Here is a 12197-nt window from a genome sequence, read left to right on the forward strand (position 1 = left end):
CAGGATGAGTATAAACTTTTCTGTTTTCAGTACAAGCAATTTTATATGGGCACAATAAATGTGCAGATTGACTAAGATATATATGTTTCTTGGTTTGAACATACACTTTGGCAAGGCATTGCAGTTGACTGTCCAAGTCGGGTCTTATTGTCAACATATTTGAGCCCCTAGAAGGATATTAGGCCAAGGAGTTCAGCAGACAAATGACCTTTTCTTTAATCAAACCTGAAAGGCAGAAACCTGGAAATGGTCAAATCCTACCCAAAGCATTCACCAGACTAAAACTACAGGTAGGCAGATGGTTTGCTTCAGACCTTGATCGTGCTCCAGTTGGGTATACGATCATGGGTCAGCAGCCAAAGAATAGGAGAGAGAGCAGCCATTGAAAGAAGGGAAGAAAAGTTAAGGAAAGAGCACGTCTTAAAGAAAGGATAGATTTGCCATTACTTTTTTTATGCTAAAAAAATATTTTTAAGCAAATGACAAAAAACTCAATACAAAAATTATAAAAAAACCATTTTCAAAGGCATGTAACGTCCCAAAATGAATAGTATTGCTAGAATGCACCAACGGCTGTGGGTCCCAAAATTAATTGTGTATGTTATTAGAATATGCATGAACAAACGGTTGTGCAATGTAACACTTACTAAAAATGGAATGAGAGGATTCCAGAGAGACCTCAATGTACCGACCTCCTAGACCCCCCTCTATTTTTGCTATCACCTGCATTTGATGACCATCTAATTTTGGCTACATGAGTGGCCGACCTACTTGAGGCGCACCATTTTGGATTCTGGATCCCAATTAAGTCCAGATCCAATTACAAATTAACTTCTCACAATTTCGTAATGATGATAACATATTCTGTAAAGAAAAAAAAAAACTCAAAAACAAGAGCTTTTTTGTTTTACCGTTTGACATAGTTTTTTGTTTTACCGTTTTTGTCATTCCGGATAATTCTGAACTGCTTCATTGACTAATTGTCGCTAAAAACATTGACAAGCAACTCACTCTCTTTTCCTTTTTTACATTTTCATGCCTCTGAAAAGAGTATGGACAGAAACAACTACTGGTGTTTGAGCCATAATGTATATAGATAATTACAATATGAACTAAGGTTCTTTAGAGAAGTATACATGGTATTGAATCATGAATTATAAAATCCTTTTATTTAAATTGAACAAGGAAAGGTTGCCCAGCTAGATGAGTTCCTCAATGCTGATGATTACTCCACTTTCACATGGTCACCCTCATAATGTTGTGTTTATGAATCCTACATTTAATCCCATTTTTTCTTGATGATCAACCATCTTTCCCTTGTGATAAAGATCACACTTGGTATACATCACATTCCTTCAAAATGATTCCCAGGAGTTAACCTGAAATGCAGTAGTGTTTATAAGCATTAGGAGCAGGACAGAAAAGGAAGGAAAAAGTAGGGAGTTCCCAGAATGAAAAAAAAACAATGTGACTTACTGAAAGTTCAGCCCTCTTCTTCTCAACAAACTATTGGGAACTCGGCCACTTAAATTGTTGTTTTGTAGGAACCTGTGGAAAATGATCACTTGTGAAATGTAACACAAGATGGAAGTGAACATTTAATTTGTTGGAAGCTCATTCTTAAAGCACCAGTTCATAAAGTAACAATTGAATTTCATTCACATCAAAAGGTAGGGTCTGATGACAGCTCTCTGATTGTAGGTACAAGAAACCTTGCAGCACCGAAAAGAGGTCTAATTACAAAGTCAGACCTGTCTGGTTCAAGGATAGGATCAGGACTAGATGATTATAAGGAGTCATGAATATTGTGATTCAGACTAGCAAAAAAGGAGAGGAGAATGCACTATAAAGCATAAAAATTTAATTTGTTAGCTAAGTGAAACAACAGACAGTGGTTACGAGAAAAGAGCCATGGTACGAGTTCACATTTTGGGAGCTAGAAGGTGGCGACTGCTAGAGTCGGTCTGGGGATTATGAACTTTAGCATGGGTCTTGGAGGTTCAGATCAACCGTATATCAACATAAGGATAGTCCTAATTTTTACAGGCTATAATCGTGTTCCAGCCCGCCATGTCATCACCAGGTGCCGCACGGTGCTTCCAAATAAGCCCGTGACAATTGTAAGCCTGAAATAAATCTTGATAACATTATTTTCTTCTTAAAATCATGTGTTTACTGACTTACAGTTCACGTAGGCTGTCCAGATCTCCCATCGAGCTAGGAATCTGATCGCTAAATTGGTTGTTCTCCAAATGTCTGATCACGCAGTTGACAGTATAAATTATTAATTGCTTTTTCATAAAACAGGAAGCAGCAGCAGCTGCTGCAATAAAAACTTACAGAGAGACAAGCGCTTTCAAGGATTTTAGATCCGGGATAGGTCCTGACAGCCTGTTACCTCCAAGCCAGCTGCAGTCATTTCACAAATGAGCATTAGGTGGTCAAGTGCATGCAAATTTTAAGGAATCGTTTGAAAACTTAGTCCATGTTCCGGAGCCAGGCAAATTAACCTGACTTGACTCCAAGTCAAGAGAATCCATGGGCTGGGAGTTGCCCCAAGTTGAGGATTCAAATGACTTGGCAAGTGGAATGTTGGTTGTCCAGAATCAAGGAACTCTATTTGAATTGCTAGCGCTGGCTATATTGGATAGATCTGCATACATGTTAGTTAGTGCGGTCAGATTGAAGACGGCGGGGTGTAGAACTCCTGAAAGCCCAAAGTTGGTCAAATTCCTAAAACAAATGGAATTATGGAACAATTAATACATTCTTGGTTCTTATGAAGAACAGTAGAGATAAGTTGACTAGAACTTGAAATGCAGCTTGCTTCACAATGAGAACTCACAGAGAAACCACACGGACAATATTTCCCTCAGAACAGGAGACTCCTGTCCAAGAATTCCCTTTGGGTAAGCAGGGATCTCCGCTCCAGTCAGACGGTGGATTAGTCAGACCTCTTGCTAAATATCTCATGGCAGTGACTGTATCATTCCAAAAGAAAGAAGCACAACAATGAAAAAAAAAATTGGATTGTATATCAATTCTCTAAAAATACATGAAAAAATGAACATAACTGCAGTAATCTGATCATTAGTTAGCACTTTTTGCATAAGAATGCTAAAGTGTAACTGAAACATTGAAGTATATATCTTATACTTGTTTTAAAGGGATTGGGGCAACGTACCATCTCTAGTGACAGTTCTTCCACCCAATTCCCTTATCTGGAAAACTTCTCCAGCATTGATAAGTGGTCCAACTTTTGACCCAGAAGCAGGAGTCAGTGTGATCTGAGTTAGGCCAGACAATGGCCAATGGTTTGCATAAACAACCACCCCAGAAGTGGAAACATTAAGATTTGAATAGAAATTTTTGCCATTGACACTGATACTGAAAGTCCTCCAATGGTTTGGTGCAGGTGTCATGTTGTCCTGGAAATACAAAGCAATGTAATAGTTGGAAGATGGCAAGGCTGTTGTTGGCCATTGAAGTTGTAGGACTTCATTCGCCTGCTCTGTTGTTAGTGCGGTCTCGAAGACTCGTGCAGGCGGTTTATTCCAGAAGTCCATCACTGAGACATTGGATTTGGATGTGACTGCTGGGTGGTTGTCCGTGAATGACTGCCAGTAGCGGTTGAATGGATCATCTGGAAAGCTAGTTTAATTCCAATTTATCCGTACAGTGAGTCACTAGGTAGAACATGGTAACAATGACAAATTTTATTGATGGTAAATGATTTGAAACAGGACGAAAACGCTTTTAGACACAGACTTCTGAATGGTATTAGTGCTAGCACAAAGTTTTGCAGAAACTCAAGGGTGATTTAGTAAGTCCAGAAAGTAAATCCAAGCAGGTGCTGATGAGCTTGACTCCAGCAGGAACTTACGTCCTGCTCAAGCTGCCTTCACCAAGGAGCCTGTACTGATTTTTCCCTTTGAGTTCAAATTTAGTTCTTACTAGTAAAAGAGCTCAGACCATTTGGGTTGTGATTTCCAATGCTTCTTTGTTAAGAACTATGTTTTTAATCAATTTAGGGAGATAGGAATCGTGAAAAAGGTGAAGATTAATGAAAAAGCTAGTATTTGTAGCTTGGCTGTAATTAAACTTCTGCTACTTCAAAGGATCTTCCGGGGAAGAAGTAAAAAGTACATGCCATCCATTTTATGTAGTCCATAATGATATAAGATGAAATGAAACGTGATGTTAACAAAAAACCTACTAGAAGTGATCATCATTTCCGATGAGTAGAGCAACCACAGAGCATCCCTTCTATTTCATTAAGTAGAGATTTTATGATATCAACAGGTCCTCAAAAGTTCAAATTAAAAAATCTCTAGCCATTTGGAATGATGGAGAAGATCAAATGATGAGAAGAAAATTACCTGATCATATCTCCACTGCGACCAAAATTATGGCGGGCAACGGTGGCTAGCGCATGCTTTGAGAAATCGGTGGAATTATACATGGAACTCTCCAAATTCTCCAACTCCAGAGCAGAAATGAAAGGACTAGAGACTGTCTGCTGATTTCTTGCCAGGCACACGCTCAGCGTCTTTCCGGTGGCACCTATGATTATCTCGTAGAAAGTCGAAAGGCCTCGCGAATAATCTATCGTCGTGTTCACGATGCTCCATATTGTGCCTTCAATGATTTGATAAAAAACCGGTGGTTTTCCATTACCGTCGAAATTGCCATAGAAATACGTAGTTCTCACCAGATATCTCGCCCCTCTAACCACAGGAAGCGTGTAGCAATATTTTCTTGCAGAACTCTCGGGGAAGAACCGCACAGAGCTCAGGGTAGGCAGCACGTTTGGCGTCCGGAGTGCGGTCTTGTTCCCCACACTTATGAAACCGTCATCTGGCACCCATTTCAAATCTCCCACTGTTGTTTCCTGTGATGCCCCGCAATCTATGAGCAAACCTGCATCATGACGATGGTGGGCATAATAATGATCAAAATGTTGGATTTGGTCCATCTCAACATGTTATGATGGATTATATATGATGGTGGGACGATGAAAAGGATGATCACTTTTTTTTTTCTTTTTACTTGCCCACTGCACAATCCAGAGACATTTTTTCTTTTGAAAGAATAATCCAGAGACATTATCTTGAATCTTGATCATGTGCAGGATGAAGAATTCGTTTATATCAATGCAAGTTTAACATGATGATCCTATTTTGTTGCATTTGTCATGTGTACTATATCTTGCGTGAAGACTAATGATTCTCTCATGTCATCTGGATCTTTGATTGCGGAGAACTGAGAGAAACAGAATTAACCACGATGGCGGTGGTAGAATGCTTACCTCTGGGACCTGGAATAGCATCACAGAGTGGAAGAAGTATGTTGATGGGCCATAATAAAAGAAAGAGGAAAAGGGACCTCATGGCGAACCAAACAATCAATCGATGCAGCATGAACACCAGAGAGAGAGAAAAGAATGCGCAAGACGATTAGCAAGTTTGGTTTTGTTTCTTTGGCTTCCAACTTTGACGCCGTAAAAGGCGTGAATCCAGAGGAAGTAGCGAAGATCGAGGTCAGCAAGACGAAGAGATGATGGAGTTGGGGTTTTATACTTTTCTCTATGAACAGAAAGCTCTCCCATATAGCGTTGCCGGCCTGTCAATGCGCGTTCCATGTCCACAAAGACGTGTTGTCGCAACTCGGGGTTTTTCCGTATAGTTAAAAAATATAACAAAATACATGACGCAGTCCACCGGCAGCGAGGACAAGAAACTGTGCTACACGATTTCCTTCTTGAAAATATTTGTTCTCAAATTTGGGCATGAACAGTTGGGCCTCGTAATTAGGGGTGGCAATCGGGTCGGGTTGGCCGGGTCAGAATACCTCAACACGAACACGACTCATTTATTAAATGGGTAACCTGACACGACACGGTTAATCAGTTTATTAAACGGGTCACCTTCTTTAAATATGCTGAAAACTTAAGTGCATGCTTCAAAAATTACCAAGAAAAAATACGACCATACTCAAAGCTAAAAAGGACGAAGGAGTGACCTCTCTCTCTCTCTGCTGCCATCCTCTGTTTTTTGCAGCAGGCATTGATTGTGCCTCTCTCGCTGGCATAACCCTTTGCTCTCTCTCTTTCTCTCTTTCTCCTCATCTTAAGACGTCAAGATGTCTCCCTGTCTTACTGTTAACACCTCTCTGTAGCTTTTGAGTCTTTTTCAACTGACCAACACCACCATCGCCATCTCTCTCTCTCTCTCTCTCTCTCTCTCTATCTCTCTAGGTATAATAATTACACGAAAGGATGGAAAGATGGAGGTCGAAAACGAAAGAGGGAACATTCCCGAGAAACCCATCCTTCTCCTCGGCTCTATTTGACGCCATCTACAGGTTCACCGAAGATGCCAGCGGCGAGCTCTGCCTCTACCGGAGGACCACCGCCACCATGCGGGACAGGATCAACAACGACGAATGCACATCGATGCGAGCCCCACGTCTCGATAAATGGACAACTCCCCACGAGAAGAAAGCAGTCGAGAAGCTCATCCTCCACCGAAAGGCCTCGGAAATCGGTTTGGATTCAATGTTCCTGACCCACTATGTGATAAAATCACCATTTTTCATTTTAAAATTTATTAACGCTACGTGCCTGGCATTGAAGCAATCCCAATGAATTTAATTTCTTTTTTTTCTAGGTATTTAAAATCAATTAATAAAATAAGATGTCCTCTCGTACTCTCACATTGCCCCATAAAGCAACCCACGTTGCCCCGTAAATACTTTAAGACGTCCTCCCGTACACTCACATTGCCCCATAAAGCAACCCATGTTGCCCCGTAAATACTTTATTAATAATTATTAGCAATAAATAGATCTTACGACACTACTACTAACCCTAACCTAATATATATATATATATATATATATATATATATATATATATATATATATATATATATATATATATATATATATATATAAACGGGTTGCGGGTTCGTGTAAACGGGTTGACCCGCTAGCCTAACCCGTTTATTAAACGGGTCAAACGGGTTGGCGGGTTGGCATACCCCTAACACGAACATGACCCGCTTAATAAATGGGTTAGGCGGGTCGAGCCGTTTATGACACGAACCCGTTTAAGCCAAACCCTAACCCAACTAAGAAGCGGGTTGGTGGGTCGGGTCAGATTTTGTCACCCCTACACGTAACCAACGGCGTCAGAATCCTATTGAACCCTTAATCGATTTTTAAAGGATTCAAAAAATCAGCTATTCCGATTCTGAACCAAATCTAACTGAATCAAGCTAAGTTTAGAATAGCAAAAGACACACTAGAAAAAATATAAAAATAATATTTTAAACTCTTTCTACAAATTATGTAAAAAAAATAGGTGACACAACGATACAATTTTTGGAATAAGATGGACAGTGAAGACAGGTCAAATTGGGTTTTAAGACAGACACTCGAATTGTAAAATCAATAGATATTAATAAATCGGAACTTTTGAGAGGAGCTTCAAACTAGATATCTTAAAGTAGGTTGGGTCCAAATTTCATACCATGTTTGGGCTAAGTGATTTTGAGAAGTTAGGCTAATTTTAGAGTTTATCAGGGTTTTCAGGTTTAAGCAGCTTTGGGTCTGTTTGGTTCTAGGCTGAGTTTGGGTTATTGAAAAGAGTTGGTTCAACTTAACTTAGGTTGAGTTGTCTTAAGTCAGCTACAGAGTTTAGGTCAGCTTGAAAAGGTCTGGGCTCCACAAAATTGGCTTGAAAAGCTGAAAACACCATAAAGTTGGAGTTGGAACCACCAAATTGAGATAAACCTTGGCAGCATCCTTGGTCCACTGAAATGAGTTGGCTACAAGAGATCAACCACGCCAATTGAGAGTAGGGACTAGTCATAGATAAAAAGATAAATATGAGTCAGGAGGTAAGAACTCGATAGAGAGAGAAGAAGAATCGAGTCAAGAGTGAGGGACTCGAGCTAGAGAGAGAAAATCACTCAACTGAGGAACAAATTTGAGAGAGTGGAATGAGAGACAAGTTAATTTATTTCTTACTTCATTACTTAAACCAATTACAATGTCTCTATATATAGGCCTAAAGAGGGCTTTTAAAGCCAAAACATAGTACAAAGCAAATTAAATAAATAAAACCTAAACATAGATCTACCTAAGCTACCTTAGTTGAACCTACTTGGACTCACATAAAGAAGAGTTCATTCTCCCAAACCCCATTTGATTTTCTCATGCCACACATTTAGAGAAAGCTTAAAGGGGCTATATGAGTTCTAGGGGGGCTTTTAAGGCTGGTGGGGGTGCCAAGGTTGTAACACTTGAGATTTTTTCTTTAATATTAAATAAATAAAGATGTATTTTTATATCCAATATCATGTGAATTTAAAATTAGAATTTGTTTATAGATCACGGATAATATTGTGTATGGGTCTCAATTTTTAATGTTTGGCTCCAATCTGGGTTTAATTTAGTACATTAGATTTGGACTCTTAAATTAAGAGTTTAATTTAAAATTATTTAATGTGAAATGGACCTTAGTGTGAGACACCCCTTATGTGGGCCCCTCCTAGTTTATGAAAGTCCATATGGAATGGACTCAAACCATTAGAAGTCCCAAGGTGTGGGAAGTCCCCACCTTTCTCTTTGATATTTAATTTATTAAATAAACTAAAGAATTAAAATATATATATATATATATATATAAGGTTTCATAAAAAGTTTGAAAGCCCATGTGGATTAGACAATCCTAAATCAATTAGAAGTTCACCTTAGAAAAGAAGTCTTAGTTGAAGTTTCATGGGGAATCTTTTGGAAAATTTTGCACTCTCTCGTCCAACACGATTTTAAGAGAGAGGACTCTTTGAGAGAAGTGACTCTACCCAAGGTGGGGGGAGGGCCTATAAATAGACCCCTTCACACGCCCCTCTCGCATCCCTCTCTCTTCCTCACTTTCTCTCCTTCTTTTATGTTAGTTATTTCCTTTAAATTTTTAGTGTTTATTTATGCTTTCCGCCTCGTCACGCACACCCCCTAGGAGAGACCTCTTTGGCATGTGATGGTGCTTCCATTGAAGTTGCAGCTTGAGGAAGGTAGACAAGGTGGTAGTGAAGCCAACCAACATCTAATGATTTTCAGGGTTTTCCTATTCTAGCCGATTTTCGAAGTAGGTGCACCTCGGCTTTGTGTGTGTATAGTGCCAAGGTGTTTGTGCATGCTGGATAAAACTTTAGATACATATTTTAATATGATATCAGACCTAGATTCATGCTTGGACTAATATCCTATGGTTTTGGAGGTTTTACAGAACTCCAAACAGGTGTATGACAAAAATGATTTCGGAGAAACCCTATAACTTATGCTATTTGTTGTGAAAATTATATTTAATGGCTCAAGATTCATGATGAGTGTTTTATTTAATATGATCAGCATATATGATGTTAGAACCTTGTTAAAGTCAATATTTGTGGTACATAATTAATTTAATATTCAAAAGGAAAAATAAAAACCCTAGTTATAGAAACAGATCTTGAGCCCTCTTTTATAAAAACAATTTTTATTGAGGTTACAAATGTTGTGTTAAATTTCATGTACAACATGATTTGAATATTATTCATGTTAGATTTGAGATTAATAAGTATGTTGATAATGAGTTTATGTTGAATAAAACCATGTAAAAGCATGTTTATGTGTTTATTTTATGAAGAACATGAAATAAATGAGGTATTGATGTTAAATGCATGTTGTCCTATTATTTTTGTTTCCACCATTTTTTAAGAACTTTATCGTTCTCCAAAATGGTAAACTAAAAAATTCTTAAGTTTTAAAGGGATGTTCTAGACACATAGAGGAAGTTCCAAAAAAATTTGGGTTTGTTTGAGGTCAAGATTAAGAGATACGACCTCTGTAAGTCAGAACAGAAATTTTGTCCTCACAGAAAATCTGTAATGACTGCAAGGGTTTGGTAATTTTATTTCTCCTAATTTGCTCTATGTTTATGACTAAATTTGTTATCAATGTTAGTTTATATTTTGACGAAGACATGGTAAAACTTTGGTGAACAAATTCATTATGGTCTGTGAATTAAAATTCATGAATTTTTTTTTCAGAATCTGAAATGTCTAAAACATTGTTTGTCCAAGAACAAGAATAGACTGTGGTACGTGAATTTTAATCTATAATTGAGATGGAGTTTAGAGATTTCTATAAGAGATTGTGAGACACATTTATCTAACTATAGTAAATTTTATAGAATTTATCTCATTTTGTAAATTCGAGAATTGAAGATTCTTCAGTAAGCTAAACCAGACAAGTTTGTTTAGGGAATGAAAAACCAGTTTTAGTAAAATATTTATTTCTGCGTAATCCAAAATCTAATTGGGCCCAGTTTTTTGGCTGTAAATAGCTAACACATATGTGCAGCTACTCAAAAAAATTAAATTTTATTTCATTGTATTATGGCCATGCCATAATTTACACCGATTGATAAATTTTGTTCATGCAGATCCAAAATTGGAACTCTTGTTTGCATACATGTCATGGTTCCGAAAGTGAACCAGTTGGACATGAATTGGTTTCAAAACTAAACCAGATGAACACACTACCTATTAGAGTTCAGTGTGTGGTTCTAATAATGTTTATATGTTTGTATGAGGACATGATATGCAATTTGATGATGTGACTTACAACATGTATTTATGAGATGCATATGAGATTATAAATGCATATAGTGTTGTATTGTATAGCATGTGACCATATTATGTTGATATGTAATGTTTGCATGCAGTGTATGACATGTTTATGCTAAGGATATAGTGCAACATGATATAATGTGAATGTGTATATAATGCAAATAAAGTATGCCATGCGGTGTTGTGCATGAGACTATGAAAATCTTATGTATGCACATGATTGACTCATAATTGCATATTGAGCATGGGTTCTGAAAGGGATCCAAGAACATATTGATTGGGGTGAATTGTCTAGACGAATAATGTTGCATTGACCTATGGCCTTAATAAGGATAACCCTACACTTTGTGATTTTTAGGCATTGGCTATCAAAATTGCAAGATCATGAACTACACTTAGCAGTTTTGGGCATAGGCTGTCAAACTCGTGTGATCATAGATCTTATGTTTGCCTTAGAGAGGGTAGGTGGTATAACTTGCGTGGACACTACTATAGTTTTTATGAGCAGAAGGTCTCACTTGGTTTTCAGTCTATGGAGTTAGCAGGTCGGATTAACAATTTGTCCTAGGTGGTATGTCCCTAACTCTGCAGAGTTGTAGGATCGATCTTTTTTTAGGCACTGTTGGTGAGAGCTTTGTTCAACTTTAGACCGCACCTAGTATGATTCTGACTTAGTCAGACACTCGGTTCAATTAAAATACATAAATACATACCATGATAAACCTGAGTGGTATAGATTGGGTTATGGTTTGCCCTTTGTGTACTCGGTAGGGTTTTTAAACAAGAGAAATAATGCATTAGTTGAGTAAGCTCACTTTATAATTATGTAATTATTTTCATGATTATATCTGTGTTGAAAGCATGCATTGTTGTAGTTATTCATCTTTGTGTGAAATCTAGGGTTTAAATTTAAACCCTAAACTCTTTCACATATCTTATTTCTATTTCTAAAATTTCATGATTTTATGATATTCTAGTAATGAAAATTTAATTTTTTATTTAACCATGTCAGAGTCAAATCACACAAGAATAAGTAAACCTAGAAAACCTGACGTCACTTTGAGAGCCTATATCTCCACAACCCCATGTAATTTAGACTTGAATTTTGATGAGGATCTAGTTGAACGTGTCTAGAACATACTTTTAAAATTTCATATTTTTCTGTGGAGCCGTTTGAGAGAACCATATTTTCTTTCAGGATTTGTTTGAACTAAACATAGACTTACTTAACCAAGTCCATTGAAACTAAGCCCCTTAACCAGTGCCTGCACGTGTCACGCCCTAAGGCTTATTTATTAACATCTCCATTGTAATTTTCAACATGCACATAATGTCAATGCTGCTTGACGAAGCGAGCTATCAACACTTTTGTTTGCCTTCCCTGTCCCCTTATGCTACCACATGCTTATTTCATTTTTATCTAGTGAAGCTCTACCTTTTTAATTCAACTTTCAACTAAATTGCCTCCGGACAACATCCTCTGCTCAATTTTATAGCTTCCTAGCCAGCTTTCTCCATTGT

At 37.7% G+C, this 12197-nt stretch overlaps 1 protein-coding gene and 1 long non-coding RNA gene across 2 annotated transcripts; both read right to left on the minus strand.

Annotated features, from left to right (window-relative positions):
- Positions 1-1005: 1005 nt before the first annotated feature.
- LOC149835727 (uncharacterized) lies at positions 1006-2256 on the minus strand. Its single transcript, XR_016432646.1, has 3 exons — positions 2185-2256; positions 1477-1548; positions 1006-1379 (listed from the first exon to the last, which is right to left on the minus strand). It is a non-coding gene; the product is annotated as an uncharacterized LOC149835727 (long non-coding RNA).
- A 69-nt stretch (positions 2257-2325) lies between these two features.
- LOC149835728 (leucine-rich repeat receptor-like serine/threonine-protein kinase At2g14510) lies at positions 2326-5390 on the minus strand. The gene is made up of 6 exons (XM_090010640.1): positions 5309-5390; positions 4380-4920; positions 3185-3651; positions 2846-2981; positions 2662-2733; positions 2326-2409 (listed from the first exon to the last, which is right to left on the minus strand). The coding sequence occupies exons 1-6, from the start codon at positions 5388-5390 to the stop codon at positions 2337-2339; spliced, it is 1371 nt and encodes a 456-aa protein (XP_089866766.1). The 3' UTR covers positions 2326-2336.
- Positions 5391-12197: the final 6807 nt, after the last annotated feature.

This window comes from Nuphar pumila, chromosome 6 (assembly GCF_984573655.1).
Source record: "Nuphar pumila chromosome 6, dmNupPumi1.hap1.1, whole genome shotgun sequence".
In the NCBI taxonomy this organism is placed as follows: Eukaryota; Viridiplantae; Streptophyta; class Magnoliopsida; order Nymphaeales; family Nymphaeaceae; genus Nuphar; species Nuphar pumila.

Coding starts and splice junctions, on each gene's coding strand:
- LOC149835728 (XM_090010640.1), bottom strand. CDS start 5,390: ATGAGGTCCCTTTTCCTCTTTCTTTTATTATGGCCCATCAACATACTT. Junction 2,734..2,845: donor ATTGTCCGTGTGGTTTCTCT/GTGAGTTCTCAT, acceptor CATTTGTTTTAG/GAATTTGACCAACTTTGGGC. Junction 2,410..2,661: donor CTGACCGCACTAACTAACAT/GTATGCAGATCT, acceptor AAATGACTGCAG/CTGGCTTGGAGGTAACAGGC.